The 24,878-nt window shown below is 39.3% G+C and overlaps 2 protein-coding genes across 2 annotated transcripts in view; both read left to right on the top strand.

Moving 5' to 3' along the window:
- Positions 1-403: 403 nt before the first annotated feature.
- Positions 404-11,097, top strand: ntd5 (ntl-dependent gene 5). Its single transcript, XM_066683571.1, has 8 exons — positions 404-540; positions 2,662-2,802; positions 3,274-3,465; positions 6,430-6,550; positions 6,634-6,710; positions 8,791-8,970; positions 9,162-9,359; positions 9,730-11,097. The coding sequence occupies exons 1-8, from the start codon at positions 474-476 to the stop codon at positions 9,822-9,824; spliced, it is 1,071 nt and encodes a 356-aa protein (XP_066539668.1). The 5' UTR covers positions 404-473; the 3' UTR covers positions 9,825-11,097.
- Positions 11,098-11,852: 755 nt separating this feature from the next.
- Positions 11,853-24,878, top strand: part of si:dkeyp-69b9.3 (myocardin) — a 38,023-nt gene continuing 24,997 nt past the window's right edge. Inside the window, exons 1-2 of the mRNA XM_066682927.1 lie at positions 11,853-11,908; positions 13,697-13,827. Coding sequence (XP_066539024.1) covers positions 13,701-13,827 — 127 coding nt within the window. The 5' untranslated portion in view covers positions 11,853-11,908; positions 13,697-13,700. The remainder of the gene's footprint in view (positions 11,909-13,696; positions 13,828-24,878) is intronic.

Genomic DNA, 24,878 nt, shown 5'->3' on the forward strand with positions numbered 1-24,878 from the left:
ATGGACCAGCGCCCCGTTCAGGGTGTGTTTCTGCCTTGTGCCCAGTGATCTCCATATTGTGCAGGTAATTCTCCTGAACAAATGGTCCTTGGCATTGCATTGGGTCTCACTCAACCCCTTGCCATTCCCACACGCACGTGTGAGTGAGCACTTTGAAGATGAGGATGTTCATGGGTGAGAGTCTGTGTGTGTGTGTCTGTTACTGTGCCGGTGACTATTTGTGTTCGCTCGGCATTAAGAGAATTGGGTGAAAGGTCTTTTTTTAGGGAATTTTACCCAGAGTTCAAAACACATACCAGATGTTTGTGTGTGTGTGTGCTCCTGCATACAGCCCTCTGCTCCACTCCTCCCTCAGGATCACCCCATAACAATCACCCCCCTCCTACACCCCCCACCCCACACCGCTTACCCCCATCTTTATAGCCCCCTCTCCTCCTTTACACCCTCATTAGCTCTCCTGTGAGCAGAAGTGAATGATGAAGTCCTTACTCTTCCTTGTGCTGTTGTGTGTGTGGGCCCTCAGCTTTGCCCAGCCACCAGGTGAGTGACCAATCTGTGTCTTTATTGATGCATGAAAGATTATAAAAATCTCTTATGGGCTTCAGATAGTATTCGGTGTGATTTATTCTGAATACTATGAATGATTCTGTCTCTACTTTCAGTTATTTAATTACCACTTCTCTGAAGAATAATTTAGTACTGCTTAAGTTCTATAAATTATTCAGTAAGTAAGACAAACAGTTCAGTTAACAGTGAATATGAATTATTAGGTACTAATACGTGGACTAGATCATCCACTACAAAGGATTCAGCATCAAATATAAATTAGTCATTAACCGATATAAATAGCTTAGCAACTAAAAAACCCATTTCTAAAAAAGAGAATAAAAGGTTTGTACCAAACTTTGTGAGAGTGGGTGCATCAGTGACAATGGCATGGGTGACTTGAATATGTGACCATTTTCCATTGATGTGGAGTTGAACACTGGGTTTTAGAGAAGACATACACTGCTTAAGTCTTGTATCAAGGAAGAATGCACAAAAATTCCACTTGCACAACTATAACTATTGATATCCTCAGTTCCCAAATTATTAAATAGAGTAATTTAAGGGAAAAGTGATGTCCCAACTTTTTGGAGAGAGTTGCAAGCATCAAATTGTAAAATTGTAAATATTTAAAAGTACAACCTTACAAGTTGTGCAGTGAAAACACTGGAATTTCTTTGTGTTTTTGTCAGTTAAATAAAACTTCAGAAGAAATTACACATTACAGATACTTGTTTTTGTTGCATTTTACAAAATGTGCCCACTTTTCTAGAAATGGTGTTTGTATATGAATGGTTCTGCAACATTTATGAATCGCTTAGTATCTTCTGTGAAGTGTACATGTAGGATCTGTAGTTCTACGAGTGAGGAATTGAAGTGTGGAACCATGTATTTCACTTGGTAACAAGTCATTTACCGCAAATGAAAGATTGTGTTTAGAATTCCATTTATCTAATAATTTACTTTTAACATTGAAAGAACTGGCACATGATATATAAAGGTTTTATAAAATAATAAAGAAAACTGAAGAAGCCTGTGGTGTACGTGTTGGGCAAAATCATGTTTTTACCCAAATCCCGCCCCAACGTTTATGTACATTAGAAGCAGGCATTCCGTTTTCTGCAGTGAACTTAAATTTTATCGAAATCTGGTCTCACTTTAGGGAAGCATCAGAATCTCATCAGAACAGCTTCCATATGAAAACCTCTCTTGCATCAAGTGTAAATAATTGCATTCTGTAAAAAAGATATATATTTTACAGATAAACCTATGGACAGTTTTAATTTTTTAATCATTTAAGCCAAAGAAAATTGCCCTGTGTTATTGACAGAATGAGAAGCATTAATCTTAAAACAAATCAAATGATCAGCCAATAGAAAAATTATATCTACTCTGGACAAATTACTTAAAACAAACAAACATTTTGTAATACGCTTATAGAATCTCCTAATGAGAGATATAAGATATTTTGACTAGATTTTATATGACTTTATATGACTGCTAAGGGATTTTCAGAGTAAAATCTTATTTCAAACCCCCCACAAACTACCCCAGTGTCCGAATTCTTTAAATTCTCCTCTTATCATTGCAGCTCTTATCTCTGAGCTGTTGGCTTCTCTTCTGTGAAGAACATTAACCATCTGGGAGTTTATCCGATCTAAAGAGCTTTACATTTCCTCAAAAAATAATTCTTTAGGAACTTTGTAAGTGTTTGTGAAGGCAACAGGAATCCATTTGGAGTATTTGAATGTGTTCTTTAGTGGCTTGACTCACTGTGTCTGATGGTTTCTGGACACCTTTTCACTAAAGTGGGAAAGGTTCATGTCATTTCAAATGAGTCCAAGGTCACCATGCCCAATGCTAAGTGTTGGCAAGAGGGGTGTAAAGCCCCCAGGCTTTGGGCTGTTGAACAGTGTCCAGATGCTGATCAGATACTATCCAAGACATTTGATATGATTTGGAGTGTGTTTTTACAATCCAGAAGTAATCATCTACTATTGTTGCTGCCATCAACTGTTCAGAGCACTGTTCCAACATCTAGTGTAAAGCCTTCCCAAAAGACTGAAGTTTTCTACGTGTATTTGACTTTTGATTTGGTATATTTCTATTGAACAGTAATTGAACAGTGCCCAGACAGGATTCTGGGTAATGAGAGGAGAAGAACGTGCCCAAAACAGTGCCAACATGACAAAGACTGTGGAAGCAAGCGGCAGTGCCTCTGTGATGGACCATGTGGACTCAGCTGTGTGGCCCCGGGTCAGTGTCCATTACCGTCATTTCTATAAACACGAGCAGGGTTATAAAAGAGGTCATAATAAACTCTACAGCATTGTTTTAAAGGAAATTGCTTCAATTTTTACACGTCAGCATAATACAATCATTGTGAAGTTAACAAAATGGAAAATGGAGTGTTTGACTATGTACCAAACCTTTGAATGGATGTAGTAAGCACCAGATACCTTTTGTTTGATACAAAATACTAAAATAGAATGTGCATCAGATTCTATACGAGGAGCACTAGATAATATATAATGTGAACAATAGATACTACAAAGTGATAAGCAGATACTATTGAGTGAGCACTAGGTACTGTAAAAGATACCAAAAGAAATAGCATTTGGTGTTCAGTTGTTAGTACCTGATATAGCCCAAAATGTAGTACTTAGAGTCTTGTGCTTAGCTTATAACATCTGCTGCTCAATTAAGATGGCTTTTTATGTACGACAGGTCGTACATGTCCGTGGCCTGTTCCTGCTGCTGAAAACCTTGACGTGGCTCTCCTTTCTCCATCTCCGTCTTTTTCTGCTCAAATGGAGGTCCGCTGCCATCCTGGCTACACCATGGCTAACGACTTGGACGTCATGATACGGCGCTGCCAGGGTGACAGACAGTGGAGTGGAGAGGAACCTGTGTGCACAGGTGCAGAAAACTAAAACTAAAAAAACAAGAGCAAAGAGAAACTAGGCAAGCCTAGTTCAGCCATTAGCCATTAGCCATTTTCAAAAACAGGAAAAGCCCAAATTACACACCCTTGTCATTTGAAGGTCTGGAGAAGCTTTGGTGCTTCATATCAATGTCTTTGTTTACAATAATAACACTATAAAAATAGTTTATCTTGTCGGTTGCTAACATCGGTGTATGATCACGGAAAGCCTGTTATTTTATGTTCATACAAAGCTACAAACCTGAAGCACCGTGTTGAGACGATTTTAAAGCAACTCGTTTACCAGAATCCAACAAGATATTATTTTAACATTTACGTTTTTGAACATTTCTAAAATCAAGCACCTTAACATTTTATCAGCCAAATCTTTCCCTAACTTCGGCCATCCCATAATTCCGGCCACTGCCGTAAATGGTGCAGTTCCACTCGCTCTCTTCGCCAATCGCATTGGGTAAAACAATAAAACGTACGTTCAAGCCTTAGTAGGGCATTTATCTAAACAATATTTAAGTATCTCTAACAGTGTTGTAATTCTTTGTGCAAAACTGCATGTGGAACACAACACATTTCCATTTCACGACAGATATTTCCCTCAGTGTAAAAGTTAGCTTAGCGGTTAGCCTCCTTTTCTCTGAGGGGAAAATCTACCGCCATTTTAATCCTTACACGTAGAGTACGGATACTAACACAGGACAAACGTAATCTCATTGTGAACCTCTCAAAACCACTGAATGTGGTAGCAACTGTCTCGTTTGACTGTCACAAGCAGGGGAGGTGGCTGAAGTTAGGGGGCACCAATAATCTTAGCAGCATTGGCACCTACTTAAACAAAAGCGTTTTTATCTAAAAACATATTTTCTTTCAAAGTCAAGCAAGTCTTGGACATTAATCTACACACATTTGACTCCTGAAAAATGTTGATTTGAGTGAGTAAAGTACTTCTATTTATTTACAGTTAGCTAAGATTTCCAATATTTTAATTAAAGTGGCCGGAACCTGGGGTAATTACGCTACACTTGATAAATAAACAGGGCATCGCTGGGAACTAGATATTTATTAGACATACATTTCTATAAGGGTCTGACTGATAAAACTTTGCTGTAACACATTCACAGCCTCGTTTATTTTGAGTAACACCTCGCTCTTGTGTTCTGGTTTTAATCCGGAGATTTAGCCTGTTTTTGTGTAAAGTTAAACAAAAAGCTGTGTGGATGTAATTTACTCGTCAGAAAGTCAGTAACGGTCAGATATGTCCTTGTATTTGTGTCGTTACAGGGACAGACAAGATGACTTTCTGTTTGTTAGTGATAAATATATAGTAGAAAACAAAAGGCTGCATCACAGAAACATTCTCCAAACATAAATAAGAGACTATGATAAATATTACCTCAACAACGTTCAACACATTTCTGTTGGAGGGTCCTGTAAAACACTGAGCTGCTCTGCGGTGGACGGAGGACCTACAGCGCTAAAGTGGCACGAGTGTGTCCCAATTCAGCTCTCAACTCTTCGCACCTTTAAACAACGTAATCAAAGTGAACACTTCAATGAAGGATTTAGGGCTTATGGCAAGAAATGGGACGTGCAAACGTCTGCAGTTCTCTCTGAAATACGGCTGAATTAACAGTTCCTGTTCGTTAACAGTTCATTTCAACGTTAGGTGTCAGTCAGTCAGTCAGTAAGCGCAAATCCTTCTTCTAGGCCGGCCCTGCAGGCGCTCCTGCAAAAACAATCATTCATTTCTATGGAGTTATTTGTCATTCAGCGATTAATTATCACTTTACATTTTTACGTTTTATTTAGCTTACACTAAACTGCACAGAGGATCCTCATTGTTCTCGTTGGATCTCTTAGTGTCAGGCATTTTAAGAATTTAACCCTTTAGTTCCCATTATTAAAACATGTAATAAGTGCATTACTAAAATACCTGAAATAAAACAAAATCAGGCTCAAAAGAAGAATCTGTTCACTGTTCACAGACCCACTGTAACACACATGTTTATGATGAGAGATATTTCCAGGAACAATGTGGCTTCCCTGTGGGCGTTTAGAGTGAGTCCTACACCAAACACCTGCAGCTCAGGCTCACTGATGAAAATGTGTTCAGTTTCCTCTCTCTCTCTCTCTCTCTCTCTCTCTCTCTCTCTCTCTCTCCCACACACAGTGCTGTGAGATGTGAGTCAGTTGGATGTGTGAACAGATCAGAGCAGATGGATGATCCGAGGCTGTGGCGTTTTAACCGGCGCTGTACACTCGGCCTATTCATCTGTGCTCCATCCAGCCTACACACACACACACACACACCCACTCATTCTCCCATCTGCCCACTGTCACCAGGCTTCATAATCTCCCTCTGTATTTTGTGCATATCCCCATTTTCTAAATGACATTACTTTTTTTTTAATTCCCTGGTGAATATATCATCGCTGTCCAGTGAAAACCATGTTTCTTTCTCCATTCGGTCCGATGTTCATTTTTCTATGATTTGTCATAGAAAGAGTCAAATGCTACTACTGTGGAGATGTATGTTTTTCTTCTTTTCACATGTTGTCAGTTACAGAATCAAAAAAAAGGATGTCATTTGACCAGGAGTGCACACACTATTGCGTTTGAGTGTAGATGGTTTGAAACTGGGGATTTATCCTCCTTTGAAGCAGTTAAACCTTATACTCTTTTGGGAAGACTTTAGACTAGATGTTGGAACATTGCTGTGAGGATCTGATGGAGGCCAGAAGTACATTAGTGAGGTCAGGTCAGGTTGAATGATTAGTTCTGGAACAAAGTACTAATGGATAGATCTAAATAATCAAAGAGTTACAGCCCCACAGGCCAGTGCTGGGTGTTGTATACCCCCCCTGACGAAAATAGTAACCTTGATCTCTCTCTCTCTCTCTCTCTCTCTCTCTCTCTCTCTCTCTCTCTCTCTCTCTTACACACAGAGAGAGGCCATGTGGAGGTGAAGGCTCATGTTTTCTGTCCACTACCAGATGATGATGAACTGCTGTCTGTTGAAGGCAGTGCTGGACTTGGAGCCACAGTGCAGTATCAGTGTGCAGAGGGGTGAGGAAGACAAAAACAGAGAGATGTAGCCTTTCGTTCTCCTCATCCTTTTCTCATCCCTCTCTTTCCTTCTCTCCTCACAGATCCGTGCTTGTTGGAAACAGTGAAAATTTCTGTCATGAGAACCAGACATGGCGTTACCCTCACCCCATCTGTCAGCGTAAGTGTGTGTGTGTGTGTGTGTGTGTGTGCATACAAGGCATACACCACATTGTGGGGACCAAAACCTGTTTACACATTCACATTGCAGGGACTTGTCTTTGTTGTGGGGACCACGGTGTAAATCATTATGTTTTAAAGTTACAGTTAGTGTTAGGATTAGATTTATGCTAAGGTCTCGGTTTAGGGTTAGTGTAGGGGTTAGAGTTACGCTAGAGGTACGTATGAATTAAAATGAAGTAGCACGTAGCATGCCGTTTATCTCGACAGTCATAATATTTCAGACTGCAGAAAGCAGAAAGACATGATTGTGGAATGTGGAGGGAAACAGAACTGAAACTGTGAGGGTGCACATGAATGTGAATGAGAGTGTTTAAACATTTCCACTACAAAATATAGGAGAGACACTGGAGTGTGAGACTGTGTGGGAGGCAGGAGAGAGAGTAGGACATTATGTGTGTGAATATTTGTAATAGTGTTAAAAATACAGAACACTACACATTATGAATAATCTTATTTACGTTTTTGAGGTTCCCCCAAAAAACTATATACTTTTTTATTCATTATGTCTCACCCAGTAAACAATTAGCCGTTGATTCAACGTTGAAATAACGTAACGACGGCCGTCTAATCAACGTTCTCTTAAGGTTGAAAATGAAAGTTGAAAATACGTCCAAACACAGACATTAAAAAGACGAATATTAGACGTATTTTGGACGTCCATTGACGTTATTAATTGGTTTCCAAAATAAATTACTTTTATAAAACGCGTTTTGGATGTCCACTGACGTTATCGATTGGTCACCACTTAACTAACTTATTAAGATGGATTTTGGACGTCCATTGACGTTTAAAATATGTCCTTGACGGGTAGACTACTTTTAGACCTATTTTGAACGTCCAGGGACGTTCATTGTTTACTGGGCAGTTATGTTTTAATGTTTCATTTGGAATGAAGGACATTCATCTGGAGGGTTTTCTTCTTTTCTCCAGTAAGAGCTTCTACTCGTCTTTACACATAAATATTGGAAGATTACAGAGGGAGTTTGAGGGCATTCAGCCACTTGAACTCATCCCAGAGTTACTAGGTGTAGTTCCCTTTCTCCAGAGAATGCTATGCTAGTCAATGGAGGGGAGCTTTACACCCCTAAAGCCCACAGTTAAGTTAAGGCATAGAGACCTTTGAGCTATGAGCATCTCACTCTTTTGGTCTGTGGTCATGGCTTTGGGTCATATCTGTGGAGAATATACTCGTTCATAGAGGTGTCTACAAACGTTTGAATGTGCAGGGTACATTACCCACCGCTAATGTGCGCCCACAAATGTTTGCCTGGACTGTATTGCCCTCTGCTGGATAAATATAAAACTACACATGATTGATTTGTTCCGTTCTGTTTATTATAAGCGCCATCTGGTGGTATACTCAACAATAAGACGCTATTGTCCTTTTTTTTATTCATATATTATGTTTCAATCATTTATATATGGTCAGTCCATCAAGTTTGAATGAGAAAATTAAGTATCAAATTAAGTACCAAGATCCAGTGTGTAGTGTCGCAGTCACACAGCTCCAGGGACCTGGAGGTTGTGGGTTCAATCCCCACTTCGGGTGACTGTCTGTGAGGAGTGTGGTGTGTTCTTCCCGTGTCCGCGTGGGTTTCCTCCGGGTTCTCCGGTTTCCTCCCACAGTCCAAAAACACACGTTGGTAGGTGGATTGGCGACTCAAAAGTGTGAGTGTGTGTGTTGCCCTGTGAAGGACTGGCGCCCCCTCCAGGGTATATTCCTGCCTTGCGCCCAATGATTCCAGGTAGGCTCTGGACCCACCGTGACCCCGAACTGGATAAGGGTTACAGATAATCAATGAATAAATGAATGAATGAGGATCCGGTGTGTTAGTTAACAGACACCTGCATTAAATGACATCTTGCTGAGTGATGACAAAGAAAACACACTCAAGTTATATTCTCATTGACTCCAGGCCTCACGTGACAAAGGACAACACTGATCTCAAGTGATTTTAAATATGTTCAGTCCTCTGCCTAAATTTAAGACTAAAAACCAGTGTGTGTGTGTTTCATAGGTGTGTTTTGTCCTCCACCACTGGAGGTTGACCGTGGCTATTTGGTGGCTGTCCAGAAGGCTGAATATAAAGTAGGCAACACCATCTATTACCTCTGTAAGAAAAACTTTCTCCTGGATGGTCCAAATCAGGTCAGCTGTCAGTCAAACGGCACCTGGAGCACGGCGCCTTTCTGCAGAGGTGAGGGCTATTTTATTTGTAATAAGGGGTCTTATACTGAATTGTAAACTTTTTTTGTATGGGAATTATTATATTTATTTGTGTATTTGATTGTTTGCTTTCCTTGATTATGAATTTACTATGATTGTGTGTTTTTTAAATCCTGATGTTATGTGTTAATGAGAGTATATTTTATGTTTTCACTCCTTCAGCCCGTTGTCCAATCCCTGCCCATCGCAGCAGGGTGATAGTGGGCGGGGCTAAGCGCTGGCCCTATGACCTGACAGATGGGATGGTCACTCATGGGGAGAATGTGACATTCTTCTGTAAACATCCGCAAAAACACTGCAGCTTCACAGCCTCTGCCTCATGCTTTGACGGAAATCTCACTGCCCCCAGCTGCTACCTTGGTCAGAAAACCACACACACACACACACACACACACACACACACTTATACACACTGAGATATATACAGTGTAATACATCTGTTTATATGATTTCTAGTTTTCTATTAGATAGAAATCACTGGGATTGAAGCATAACTACTGTGTATTTCTATAGAGTTATTTGTCAGATTATTAATTATAAATTCTCACAAATAATATTGTTACACATCCCAAATTAGAGACTTTTAAAGCAAGTTCATTAAAAATGCATTGTCAGTCTTAAAGAGTGTGTTTTAAGAATCAAAACTTTATACAAATTAAAATATAACTAGTCTCTCTCTCTCTCTCTCTCTCTCTCTCTCTCTGTCTCTCTCTCTCTCTCTCCACTCCAGACCCCACCTGGTTTCAGTATAAACTCTATCCTCACCGGTTGGTGTCGGAGATTGATTTGTGTGACCCCGCTGACCTGGAGGACTCACTGCAGTAAAACTGCTCTCAGTCAGGTCCTGGACTATGTGAAAAAACAGAAACTGAACTCTGTGAGGACTTCTGAACTCAGTGAAAGGACCACAGGATTCAGCAGTTCAGTTTCACTGCAATTTTATAAAATCCTCATATTTTACACATCTGACGATGTCCAAGAAGGGCCGTTGGTCATCACTTCTGTTGGACGTTTTCAGTGGGAAACAAATAAGTTGACAATCAAATGCTAGAGTTTGGATGCTTCTGCTCAAATGTTTTGCTGATTTTTTTTTAAAACATTTTGACAATATTTTCCACAGGGAACACATTTCTTCTGAAATGGAGGTTATTCGTTGTATGTTTGTTCCTTCTTTGTTGAAATGATAGTTTCTAATTCACTGAGCAGATTTTACGCCAAGTTGTAAGAAGGATTTGAATGCATTCAGCCACATAAACATTAATGAGGTCAGGGGTGCTGGATGGAGCTCCATGACTCCTTAGTTACCTTAGCCTCATGTGATGCTGTATGAGAGCCTCCCATTCCAATGGTCAATGTTTTTCAATAAAGATTATACAAGCTGCACCATAAAGTAGCCACTTATTAAAATAATTATGTAAAAGCAATTTGAAAATGAACAATAATGTACTTTTATTCACAAATTCTATAGAGTTCCTACCTTCATTTTGCAAAAACATTGATTTGGCTCAATTTAAATAAACACTCCTTTCCTATTTAACTGACAAGACTTTATTAGACTGAATGATGTACTCGTTGTTGTTTAAATATTTAGCAGTTTGCATTTCACCAGTTTGGAGATATAATAAAACTATACCAAGACACATATTTGAAAACCCAAACATGGTCTGAGGTGTTTGTACTTACTTATTTGCTTTTCTGTAAATACTTTTTTTCTTGTAGGAACACTGTATATTGTATTTCCTTGGATCTATTATTTGGTAATACAGTAATTCAAGTCATTATTCCCTTAACTTGGTTGATCTCATGCAAAAACCAGTACAAAACTGGATATTTTACTTGTTCTGAAATGTTCTATAGGTCTAACCAGGTTCAAGAAGATGTAACTTCATGACTGCTTTTGCTAACTATTGTTAGCCATTGTTGTTGGAATTGCACTGAAATACAGTGCAAAGACAGTTGGGGCAAAAATGTGACCTCTGGCAGATTTGAGCAAAGTTCACTAGAGGTCAAATTTCACAAGTCTGTTCTAGTCACGTCAGGCTACTCCACTGGAGAGATGTATTGTCCTGTTCATAAAGCTGATTCCACAATAAAAATACAGCTGGAAAATGCTTATTTTCTGGGTTTTTTAAATTTTAATTAATTAGATAAAAGATGGCACAGTGTCACAGGTAGGTGTCGCAGTCACACAGCTCCAGTGACCTGGAGGTTGTGGGTTCGAGTCCCGCTCCGGGTGACTGTCTATGAGGAGTGTGGTGTGTTCTCCCTGTGTCTGCGTGGGTTTCCTCCGGGTGACTGTCTGTGAGGAGTGTGGTGTGTTCTCCCTGTGTCTGCGTTGGTTTCCTCCAGGTGCTCCGGTTTCCTCCCACAGTCCAAAAACACACGTTGGCAGGTGGATTGGCGACTCAAAATTGTCCGTGTGAGTGAATGTGTGTGTGTGTGTTGCCCTGTGAAGGACTGGCGCCCCCTCCAGGGTGTATTCCCGCCTTGCGCCCAATGATTCCAGGTAGACTCTGGACCCACCGCGACCCTGAACTGGATAAGGGTTACAGACAATGAATGAATGAATAGATAAAAGATATTTCTGGGTTGGCATTTCAAAGTGAAAAGGTATTGATATGTCATTGTAGGTACAGTAACGCTATAGATAATAACAATATTTTATAGCTACAATAATGATAATAATAATAACATTTTTACCTAATTTGTAGTCTGCTATTTCTAGTTACAAACAAACACATACATATATTAATGTATTTTTAAAAAGCATAATGGGTCTATGAAGGTGAGTCTTTCACCTCTCTCTCTCTCTCTCTCTCTCTCTCTCTCTCTCCCCCCCCCCCATCTCTGCCCCTCTCTCCGCCCCCTCATTCATTCAGATTTGGTCTCTCCGGAAGTGAGTGGTGGAGGTGAGAGAACAGTTCCATATTTGAATGATCATGAAGATGATGTTAATGTTGCTCGTATTGTTATTGTTTTGTTGTTGTTGTTATTCGGTTATTTGGACAGAAACTACAGGACAAAACAGTCTTTTAAGCGTCGTATGGAGACGCTTGGGGCTTGCGCTCGATTCAAAAGCGCGTAAAGAGCTGAAAGAAGGCTCTAAAGCTCGTAAACTGTCTGTTTATAGCTGCCGTGTTTCTGTTGTGCTTTGAGCTCCGTGTCTGTCACCGACTCGAACCGAGAGAAAATGGCCGGTCGCGGGTTCGAGCCCTCGGCGACTCACCCTCCGCGGGTTTTGTCCCGATTTTTCACCGGTTAGAGACGTGATTATCATTTGGAAATATTCTCTAAAGTATTTCTCTTCATTAAGCTCCCCCCGATGAGTATAAATCGACCTGGGTTCGACCTGATAAACCCTATGTTTCGTCCCTAAATCGGACCCTCCACTCGTGTAATGGCGTCCGTGACCGAGGCTCTGTGTACACTTCAAACCCGGAGTCAGGGGCGGTTACATTTACATTTTCTCATTTTAAACAAGACACAAGAGGAAATACAAAGTCAAAACCTAGTTTTTGTCGTATGACACCGCAACAATTCAGATTTGAACCCGCGAAAATATACGTGGTAATACTGCTATTACTATTATTATTGTTAATACTGCCTGGTTATGACACTGCTCCTGGACTCTAACAGGAATTTTACACTAATAAATTGGGGTTATAAGACAGCTATCTATCTATCTATCTATCTATCTATCTATCTATCTATCTGTCTATCTATCTATCTATCTATCTATCTATCTATCTATCTATCTGTCTGTCTATCTATCTATCTATCTATCTATCTCTGCTAAATCATTGTGAAAAAAAAAACATTATTATTGAGTAAAGTTCCTGTATAGGCCTTTGACTTAGGGATTAGGGAGTCGGGTCTAAACTACAACTAGGATCTTAGTGTAAACCTTTGTCACTTGAAACAAGATCTGTGGTAAGACTAAGGATTCATATAGGAACATTATACCAGTGAATTTGGGATCATAGGTCACTACAGCATACTAGGATACTACAAACACCACAAAATAAGTTAATATGAATACAAAAGGAACAATAATATATCTACAATTACAACATCACTTTTATCTCTTGGTATATTATATTACATTTAAATAACATTTTAGATTATAAACCTCTATAAAATATTATTGTAGAATTATCATACAGCATTATAAACTATTATTAAGTACAGGAAGATTATATATAAATTAAAGTAGTATAAATTGCTACAGAGTTTTAGAAATATGTATTAATATAAGACTAATTTATATTTTATATACATTGGGAAATATAGACTATAAGAGAACTAGTATTATATATTAATTAAATAAATATTATTAAAAATATATGATTTCAATATATTTTTAATATGTACCAAAATGTCATTAAAATATCGGGCTGGAAACATTTTTTTTAAAACCTAGAAAATGTTTAATTCTTTCTAAACAAATCACATTTATTACATGTATATGTACTAATCATGTGCTGAGACTTTGTTACATATTATTATTTGAATGTGACAAATAATACAGGATATAAGAAAGCTATTAGCATTACTTTTTCCAGTAAAATATATTTTTCATGTCCAAAGAGTTAATGCAACCTACCAATTATATATTATTTGTTTGTTTTTTGTTACTCTTTCACCTATTAGCCAACGTTTCTGAAGTACTGAAACCAAATGTCTTTATCTTTTTCCAGCTTAATGCCCCAGAGCAGCTGCGGTGACAGTACCATGGATGGAGACCTGCTGCTCCGTCAAAGCAAGAAATGGTTCTGTTTTCATGGGTTGCACACAAAGCTTTGGAAGAAATGTTTCAGAAATCTCTCAGGTATTAATAGACTAACAGCATTAGTGAGTATCGAGTGACATCATTGATCTTCTTCTGGGTAGTAACTACAGAAGTTAGAACACAAATGGTTCAAGCGTCAGTGGAGACTTTGCTCATACACAAAGCAACAGGAGTGATTTTAACTCCATCTTAATTGAATGGAATTTGAACCTGAAAATCAAATACTGCAAAATGTTCCCTCCATCTCAGTGGTATCTCAAGAGCAGGATGAAGTAACCAGTGACAGTAGAAAAGACTATGGCAAGACACCAAGCCATTGCTCTGATTCAGTTTCAGACAAAAATGCCATTCAATCAAATCAGGCTGTCACAAACGGTGTCACCACTGTAGAAACCAAAATAGAAACTTCGCAAATTGTTTCAGAACTGACGCCCAGCATCATGCCTGAAAGCATTTTAGCAGAAGTGAATGAACCAACAACCAAAGCGATAAATTTAAATTCTAACCTCTTATCCATCGACTTACCAGTGACTGAGGCTCAGCGACAATCCTCTCCTTTTATTACTAGCAAAGGGTCTGATGAAAGACTCGATCTCATTACCAAAGAGGAGATGAAGATACAGGACTTATCTAAAGTTGTTAATCACTCTGATAATATTACTCAAGGAATCTACATGGCACAGGCAGAATCCAGAAATGAAGAAAGACAAGAATCATGCAGGCAAGATGCCTGTAAAACCCAAATCCCATTTTCTGAAACAAAGAATGGATTTGATGCAGCAATGCCTGAAGCTATGACAAGTCTTAAAGACAACCCAGTGCAGGAAGAGGTGTTGGATTTAAGCCTGCCAAAAAAGAAAGTCAGGGATAACAGAGAGAAATGCAAATGGGTTCTAGATTCTGAGTATGAGGGTTCATTACTCATGGAGGTAGACGAGATTGAAAATGAAACCCAACATGTAGAAGTGGAGCAAGATGAGGATGATGAGGAGTGCTGGTTTTCCTTGTGTAATGACGATCATACTAACAGTCTTAACCTAGAAAATTGGGAACAGCACTCTGTTCCACATGTAGCCATAGAGTCTCCTTGCACCAGCTTTTTGTCACTTAATTCAAAGGACACACTCCTCATAGATGACCAAGGCATTCCCTACACTCTTGATCCAGATGGTAAGAAAGTTCCCCAGATAGATCCTTGTGAAATGCCAGAAGTTGCCTCAGAAGAGATTAGCCTTGGATTTGAGCCGTTTGTGGATGAGGAATCTGCGGGTTCCCAAGGTGCTGACCCTGCACAAGACTCAACTTCTGATTTTTCAATAGAAACTTCACAAGATACCTTAATACTGGAGAACAAATCTCCCCAAGACCATAGTGATGAGGCCGTGTCAGCGGCCTTACAAGACATATCTAGCTTGCCGTCCCTTCCGATTCAGATTATGGCAAGTAATACCGGAACCAACACTCCCATCCTCCTTCTTCCTCAGTCTCAGCTGCAGACATTTTCATCGTCTGCAACTAATTCTAATCCAGGAGTAATGGCTCTGACACTACCTTTGGCCCTTGCTCAGAACACTCAGTCTTCCCCTGTCTTTCTTCTTCTTTCATCTCCTCAAGTTTCTGAAATTCCATCTTCTACATTATCAGGGCAACTTTCACAGATTTCCTCTACATCATGTATTGCACTTCCCTCACTTGGCCTTAAAACAGACCCCGTGTCCTGTACCGCTACTACTACTCCTAATACTATAACAACTACAGATGTCTCAGGACAAAAGAATAAGCCCTGTAAGTCGTCTTCTGTCCCTACCTCACCCACTGCCTCCACAAGCACTTCTCCAATGATCCCTATAGGTCAGACTAAGCAAATTAAAAGTGAAGCATGCTCTGACACACCCACTTCTTTCCAGGAAGCACTACTTAGATTGGCAGTATCTGCTGTACAAAAAGCTGAAAACCAACCAAAATCCGCAGAGGCTCTTTCAGTCGTCACAACCTTAACAGACACAACACAGTCAGGGTCGTCATCAGCAACCAACACCCAAGAAGATAATGGCAAAATGGAAGAAGTGTCATCGCCCATTTCTGAGCTGGACCAAACAGACTCTCCGTCATTGTCCACCACTTCTCCTGTTTGTCCATCTTCGCCCATATTTCCCACAAACCACCCGAAGAACCAGGACTCGCAGAACCAGTCGTTAGGGCCACGTCGCATCCTCTACTGCCAGTATTGCCCACGTGTTTTTTACTACCTCTCAGACCTTGAAAGGCACTCCATAACACACTCCCAGAGCAAGCCACATGTGTGCCAGCTGTGTGGAAAGGCCTTCAAACGCTCAAGCCATCTGGAGAGGCACAAGCATATACACACGGGTCAGAGGAACTTTGTGTGCCAGCTTTGCCCACGGCGTTTCCGAGAGGCGGCAGAGCTGACGAGGCACCAGCGGGTACACACTGGCGAAAAGCCTTTCCAGTGCCTGCTCTGCCACATGCGCTTTGCAGAGCGCAACACACTGCGACGTCACACCAAACGCAAGCACCAGGGTCAGCAGCAAGAGGCCATGAGCATTAAAGTCAAGCCACAGACTGAAGGGGTCTCCCTTCTCAATATTCAGGGGCAGCAGGAAGAGAATGCAGAGTGGTACAGTTCCACAATGACTGAGATGGACTCTGACAATGACACAGGTGGAGAATGAAAGCTTAAAATGTACAGATTTAATTATTTATTTAAAAGGAGCTGTTACCCTAATTTTATTGTAAATCAGCCAAGACTTGTGAGGTGGCTTAAATTTGCTGCTGTCGCCACAACAAATGGGCAATCTTGATGCCTGAATTTTGCCTATACGTATCTGCAAGAAACCACATAGGCAGGTCTGTTCACACCTGGTATTAACAAACAATATAATTAGTGAAGGTGCAACCAGGTTCACCTTTTATAATCCTTGGAGAAAGGCATTAAAAAGAAATGGAATATTCTAAAGCAGCTGCACATGAGCTTAATGTCACTATACTCAAGGCCACTCAATTGTCAGCTAAAGTGGTGTATAACCTCCAGCACTGGTCTACATAATTATTGTTAGCTACATTAGCTAGCTATGTAGCTTCATTGCAAAGCAAAAGAAGTAAACTTCAGGCACTGAACACGTCTTAGCTGATCAGCTAAAGTAAATTTGAGGTAACTTGGGGGTGATTTGCTTTAAGAATGGTATTGTGTAAACTGGGCTTTCAGTTTTATACTGGTTACCTGATTTGAATACACATTCCTCTTTTTGCTGCTTTAAGTTAAAAGATTTCATTCCACTTATAAGTTGATTAGTCAATACTGTTGTTGTGTCCAATACTGACATTATTACTTTGGAAAGGCTTCTATTTAGAAGTGTGCTTTAGAGTGTGTCATTCTTTGCTGTGCAGGTAATCACCAGCCAACACTAAAGGGAATTTTTGGACCTCAGTTTCTTTTTTGTATTATTTCTGCATAATTCAGAGGTTGAGTTGTAAACAAGGTGACCAAGGGCATTTTCACACCTCTAGTTCATTTGCTCTGGTGCAAATCAGTTAGGAAATTTGTAATCTTGGAGAGTGTTTGCGACCTGCTGCATACACCTTGTAGTTGAGTCGGATTGAGTTTGTTTGGGACCAGACTAAAACCACCTCCTATTCAAGGTCTCAGTATGGTTGTTTGGTCTGCATCTGAGTGTGATGTCTTCGTTCACACCTGCCTAAATGAACCCCAGCAAGGGAAAATGAATGAGTTTGATTTAAATGGACCAAAAAGTGCAGGTGTGAACATGCCCTTAGAGTGTTTTGGTTTGAAATGGTTGATTGTAGGGACTATTTACAGTGCTGGTGGTGATGGTAACTGGATGTCTGCATATCTACAACATGTACACTGATCAGCCATGATATTAAACCCAAAATTATACCTGCTCTGTGGATGTCCTGTGGGGGACCTGACCATAAAAGAACAGGATAAAAGTGAGCAAACAAAGTATGCAGAGCAACAGGTGGACTTGAGGAGTTGAGTAAATGGACAGTATATACAGTATTATGGCTGGTTGTTGTATATATTAGGGATGTGCCAATCCGATATTCAGTATCGATATCGGTCCGGTTCTGGCCTAAATTGCTGGATCGGATATCGGAAATGAAACAAAACATGCAATCCAATCCATTAAATATGAAAAAAAATTGCAACATGCCGTAAGCCAATGCAGCACTTTCGTATAGGACCGGCAGTCATCACTTGATAGAGCGATTGTTGTGAGAGGCCTGTAAACACGTCAGCAGTGTGGACTTACTTCACAGTCAACGAAGAAAACAGCAAGACCGCCGAGTGTAATTTGTGTAATGCTACTGTCTCACGAGGTGGTAGCAGTGTTGGGAACTTTAACACCACGAACATGATTAAACACTTACAGAAACACCACGGAAAAAAGTACACGGAATTTATCAAGGCCTCGAATGCTAACAAGAAAACTGTTTCGCATCAACAAACGCTGCTGGAAAAAAATTTTTCCAAGCAATTATTTAAAAAAGAAATCGGATTAATATCGGTATCGGACCTAAAAAAGTGGTATCGTGCCATCCCTAGTATATATGCTTTATAATTCTTATATAAGTCTTCTCAAATCTATCGTGTCTCAGGCAGTGTATTTATAACTAATGAAATAACTGCCTGGGGTGAGCTTTTAAAGACAGACGTCAAGTTTCTTTCAACAGCGCTGTAAACATTTCTTATTCTTAAGTTTCTCAGTTATATTGTTTACAACTTAAACCTATCAGTGTAGCTTTAAATTGTCTTCAAACACATTCATTCAACTACATAGTGTGGGTCCTGATGTCATAATGCATTCACACCTTCAGCTTAGTAATATATGATTTTTTTTCTTCTTTTTTTTCTATTTATTAACTGTGAGCCAATTGTAAAAGATATACTTTATTACCCTTGTGCCTTGAAATATTGTTTCATCGTATTTGTTGAAAAGAGACAAACACGTTTCCTGCCTCCTTTTGCTTTTTCTTTTTTTTAAATAATGTATAATGTGCACTGTGTAAACACAGCATTAATGCATCAGACGCAAGAAAAAAGTAATGTTCTCTGAGGTCATATTTATAGCTTTGAAATTGCTGCTGCTGAACATAATAATTGAAATGAAGGGGTTTCTCATAGAGGATCCTTTAACATTATTTGGTGAGATTTGAGAGGTGTGTTTGCTTGGCTTAAGAAAAAGTGCAGAGTAAATATATTGTAATAATATATTAATTTATTCCCTGTAAATAACAAAAGATCACCCTGGGTCTGAGCACCCTGAGGTTAATTTGAACTCTCTGTAGCTTGTATCTCAGATTTAATTAGGAATTCGAAATATTTGCACAGTGTAATTAAAGCTCGCTTGCTGACCCCTTCTCCTTTTTCTCCAATGCTCAATTATTCGGACAATTTACCCGGCTTTAGCCTCAATGGAGCACAAATATAGGAAGCATAGTGAGCTTAGGCCGTGAAGCACAGAAATATCACTTAAACGGCTCTGTTTGGTTTGCCGTTCTCATTTTATATTCACAGCTTTATTTACCCAACTCGTTTCACACTAGACTTGTCACAGACCACAGTTATTCAGCATTATGCACTGAATGCTACACTTTGTGTCCAAACTGTTGTGGTCACCGTGGGAATTGAGTGAATATAGCATCTGAATTTATCTTTAGAAATACATAATAAATTGGTAATTGCATATGAGCCTGAGGTCACCATGCTCAATGCTCAAGAGTCAATTAGGGGGCTTCACATCCCTCTACCTCTAGCACTGGATTCCGTTCTGTAGCTTTGGACTGAGTTGGGCTTAACCAAGCATCTCCCATGGCTGAAATCAAGTTCCAGTTGCAACATTTTGTCCAAAGACTTCCCAGTTGAGTTGAAGCTGTTAATACACCATTATTATCCTTTATACTTACACATGCTATACTTTTTTATTTCATAAAAAATGCTGAATGAGCTATTGTCTCCAAATTTTAAACAATATGCTTTATATCCACAGTCATGCAACTACACCAAGCACTTACTCAGCATTCAGAATCCCAATATCCACATATTAATTTATCCATTGTCTTGAACCGCTTATCAAATTCAGGGTCACGGTGTGTCCGGAGCCTACTTGGAATCACTGGGCGCAAGGCAGGAACACACCCTGGAGGGGGCGCCAGTCCTTCACAGTGTGAAGCACACGCACACAGTCACATCTATGAACACTTTTTGAGTCACAAATCCACCTGTCAACATGTTTTTGGAGAACACACCACACTCCTCACAGACAGTCACTCAGAGGAAACCCACGCCGACACAGGGAGAACACACCACACTCCTCACAGACAGTCACCCAGAGGAAACCCACGCCGACACAGAGAGAACACACCACACTCCTCACAGACAGTCACCTGGAGTGGGACTCAAACGAACAACCTCCAGGTTATTATTATTAATATTATTTTTCATATGCATATTTCTTATACATATGGCACTTTTGTTTATTTTAAGTGGAAATAATGAAACATTCCCCACATTTCTTTTTCAAATCTCTGAATATAATCTCTATTTATTATACATTACAATATATTAAACTTTCCGACTTGTGTTCCATTTGAAATTTCCTACAAGGAACTCTGAATATCTAACATACGAGTTCAAATAGAACACAGCATCAGTGTCTCATTACTGCATTCACATCCTAACAATTTTCCAATTTGTGGATTAAATCATTACCACACAAGTAGAAATTGTTACTGAAGCATAGAAAAACAAACGTAATTTCAGTGATGGGATGAGCAGGTTTCCAAAAACTTTTGGCCACACAGCATAGCTAGCCACTTTGCTAGCTTTAGCCTTTAGCATGTAATCCTCATCTGTTGACCCTTCTAAATTAGCCAGCTAGTGATAAACGAACAAGCTCTGAGAAATTACAAAAAACCCCACTCTCCAAAATACATCATATGAAAGGAATTATTAACATGAAAATCCAGCTTTAGACTACTCTGATGTCACTGTTGGGCTAGTTAGCATGTTTATAATGATAACATTTCATTTTAGCAGAGTGCCACTTTATGAACTACTTCAGAATAAAAGCAATCTGAAATAATTTTATTTTTGTGTTCATTCTTAAACTGAACTTTTGACCTGTCACCAAATGATTGTTTATTTAGAATGATTTTCTACTGCTATAAAAAAACAACAAAAAAAAACTATCCTGTTACAAATGTATTTAAGTTTGTGTGCTACAATTTTGGCATCCCTGCTCAAACACCAATTTGGAATAAACATTAAATGTGGCCTGTGGCAAGGGTTATAGCACATTTTATCAATATATTTTATGTATCTCATTTCTGTCAATCCAAAATCTTGCCAAAATTCAGACCATGTTTTGTGGTCCATTAATCATTCAGCTTTAACATTATGATCACCTCTTTCTACACTCACTCTCATCTTTACTGACTACGTAGGAGCACTTTGTGGTTCATCAATTGCAAACTGTTATCAATATGCTGCTCTATATACATTGTGTGACATTGAGGGGTTAAAAATCTCCAGCAGTACTGCTGTGTCTGATCCAATCATATCAGCCCAACACACATAAACACAGCACCACCACGTCGGTGTCACTGCAGCACTGAGAATGATCCACCACCCTAGAACTTATAACTGGATCTGTGGTGCTCCTCTGCGTGTCCTGATGATTGAAGATCAGGGAAATAGGGAAAATCATATGCAGAGCAACAGAATACACATTGTTTACTATTGTATATTAGTGTATATTGTTATTATTAGACACAGTAAACATTTGGAGAAAAAGCTTTTGCACACAACTGCACTGCATACGGGATTAACCTCTCAGGTGTGTGTGTGTGTGTGTGTGTCATTTCCATGAGTGACACCCCATATGCGCCTTTGGTCTGTGTTCCATTTGGCTGCATCTTCAAAGGGAGTGGACGACCCAGCAGGAGTGTGTGTGTATGCAACTGTGAAGCTCTATTTTTTTTTTTTTCACTGAAGGAAAAAACGACCTGCTTCCTAAATTTTATGATCACAAAATGATCATAAAGTACTATTCATAGTACACAAGAGAACATATACAGAAATAACAATAAATAGAAGTGGGTTACAGAAGTAAAAATAGATGTGGTACAATAGTATTCTAAACCTTAATATAATAAAAGTGAGGAGTGTCTATATACATGAGATCTGTATATGGCATAAACAAGAGCAGTGTAATGATTATTGCACGTAATGATTATTCAAATGACTTAACTATAGTAATTGTAGGGTTTAAAGATTGCAATTCATGTTTTTACCGTTTAACATTTTAGGTTAGAGCCTAAAGAAATAACCCCAGCCAGTTGACAGTCTGTCCTCACATGACTAATGACCTTGCTGTAAAGTGCCTCTCTTGTTGTTACACTGTTCTGCCACTAGAGGGCAAAATAACTCCAGATTTAGAGGCATAAAATGAGCATCATAAAATAATATTTTAACCACGTGATATATAATGTATTCTGCACACGTTCTACTACCGAGGCTGGTATATCTTGCCCACAGAACTGAACATGAAGTTCAGCTGATAGTATTTATTCTGGAATATCTTATGTAATGTGTCAGAGAAAATGTGCCGTAGGTATTTAATCATCAAGAAGGTGAAAATGATGTAATAGAACCCCCAGTGGTCCTTAAAGTCCAGCTGTGTACCTTAATGAATTTTAAAGGGGCTTCCAAATATGTGTGTGTGTGCATTCTCTCTGAATGTGTAGGATGATCCTCTCTCCCATCACGTAGAGCAATGATTGCAAGCAATGGAATCATTTAGCTAAAGTAACAAAATTAGGAGGTACTGATCTTTTCTAAACACATTGAGCTGCAGGTAGTGTTTTTTCCTCAAAGCCTGATAAGAGGCAGTTATTGTTCTTCTCCGAGCGTGTTGAGCTGTAGTCAGTCGTCATCTCCAACCCTTTAAGTGGTAGTGATGCTGAATAAATTGCAATTATAATTATGTATCTGCTAAGTATTTTAAATGGATGAGTCTGTAGCCATGTCTCTTCTGAAAGGGTGTGTACAGATATGTTGACCTGGTTATATTGAATTACAGGGGGTAAATTTGAATTACTGATTAATGAACATTTGAGCAGAGAGGAGTTTTCTGTGCTGAGTGAGTGGCTGATGAATGATGCAGACTGGCAGAAGTGAGAGAGAGAGAGAGAGAGACAGAGGGAGGGGTGAAAAAAGAAGGATTGTAACAGGTGTTAATCAGAAAGGGATTCCCAAAAGGGAGGCATGCATGGAGGCGCTTGACAAGGGAGTGAGAGATTACATCATTCCCCTTTCAATAGTCTTCGGCATAGTCACGGCTCTCTGTTCCTGTGACTCAGTCACAATCCAAACACAGCTGACATAATCACCCCATCCAGAATGCAAAGGTGTCAACCGCTATAGAAGCAGTAACTCTTATATTCAAAACCTCAAAATGTATAACCTCTCTTGCAGCAGGTAGCAGCACTGTCTCATTTAAGGCGTGGAAGCTGATATACAGTTGTGCCCACACATTTGTATAATCTAAAAAGAAAAGCATGAGGCTCTGGAGCAGCTGTATATTGTTGCTGTCCAAACATGTATCTCCAAAATACTTACTTTATAGGAGAAGGAAAAATACTTTTTAAAAACCCTTTTTAACTTTAAACGGATGACAATGTAAAATGAATTTATTCCATGTAATCTTGGAGCATTTCTATTCTGTTTCTATTGGTCGGTTCATAATAAAATGTTTACACAATGTGAAGGAGGGCTGCTGGGTTAAAATTATGTAGTTAAGTATAAACCAACATACATGTTTGTCTTTGGAGAAGGATGATATGAGAAAAAGAGTCATAAAGCGCATGTTAGGCTGTGAAGCAGTGGAACTGTGTTCACTTGCGATATGGAACTCAATCCAATAGCTCTGGAGGAGCTGGAAACATAACTGACCTCATTAATGTATCTGTGGTTGAATGACGTATTAAACCTTCCCAGTACTGTTTCAGTGGCATCTTCCTGGAAGAGCAAATATTACTGTAAGAAAAGAAACAAACATTGTTTAATGGCATTTAACTTAACCTTAATAATGCTCATTTGCTTGGGTGAAACGTTAGCTTAGCAAACTAGTTAGCCAGCTAACTAGCTTGTCAGAATGACAGCTGTTTTAGCAGCTGCTAGTGTTTGTTCTGCTGTTAGCCTGCTGTTAGCACAGTGTTCTAAGCTCTAAAGTTGTTTATTTTTTACTTCATACCTTTTGTTTGGTTTTTTTTACACAAAATGCAGTATTTTCTGTGATTTTTAAAACATAATTAATACTTAAGGAGGCCTAGAGTCATTTATATGGTCAATAAAGCTAAAATACAAAAAGATACTAGCTAGCAAGCAATATTGCAATTGAATGTTTGGGGTTTTGTTAATAAATTCTTTCATATAAATGTGTAGATGTAATGGAAATGATCTTTTATTCAACTTGAAATGTGAAGTTTCTCTCTCACATATGCTACCAATTCATTTTTATATGTCAACTTAGACATAAACAGGCGACCTTTGTTACTGTAACTTTAAGACTTTTAAAATGTGCTATGTTCTTTGTGGCTCCTTCTACAGTTAGTTATAGGTTGTTTTACATTTTTATAATTTTTCCCAGACATGGGCACATTAATGCAGTAAAATCTGCTGCAGTTATGAATGCAGTTGGTCTGCTGTGGCTTTAACATCTGCTCCTCTCAGTCGAGAGCACTATATATACACAATCTGCATAAAATAATTAGGTTTGAACTTCCTGTGCCCCCTCCCTCTGACTTCTCAGCACTCTCTCTCTCTCTCTCTCTCTCTCTCTCTCTCACTCTACCAAACGTCTTTCTTTCTACTACTTGTCTTTCTGTTTCTTGCTCCCACGCTCAGCTTTCTTTGTGCCTTCTCCATCTTTCCTCTCCTTTATGTCTCTCGCAACAATCACTCTTTCTGCCACTTCTCTCCCTATCTCACTCCACCTTCTATTACTTCTTTCTGTCTCTCGTCCTTTATTAGTTTGTACACACTC

The sequence above is a fragment of the Hoplias malabaricus genome, chromosome 10 (genome assembly GCF_029633855.1).
Source record: "Hoplias malabaricus isolate fHopMal1 chromosome 10, fHopMal1.hap1, whole genome shotgun sequence".
Classification (NCBI taxonomy): Eukaryota; Metazoa; Chordata; class Actinopteri; order Characiformes; family Erythrinidae; genus Hoplias; species Hoplias malabaricus.

Excerpts from the sequence above, each read along its gene's own strand:
- ntd5 (XM_066683571.1), top strand. The coding sequence starts at position 474 with ATGATGAAGTCCTTACTCTTCCTTGTGCTGTTGTGTGTGTGGGCCCTC. Across the intron at positions 541-2,661 it reads CAGCTTTGCCCAGCCACCAG|TAATTGAACAGTGCCCAGAC; the intron begins GTGAGTGACCAA and ends TCTATTGAACAG. Across the intron at positions 2,803-3,273 it reads ACTCAGCTGTGTGGCCCCGG|GTCGTACATGTCCGTGGCCT; the intron begins GTCAGTGTCCAT and ends TATGTACGACAG.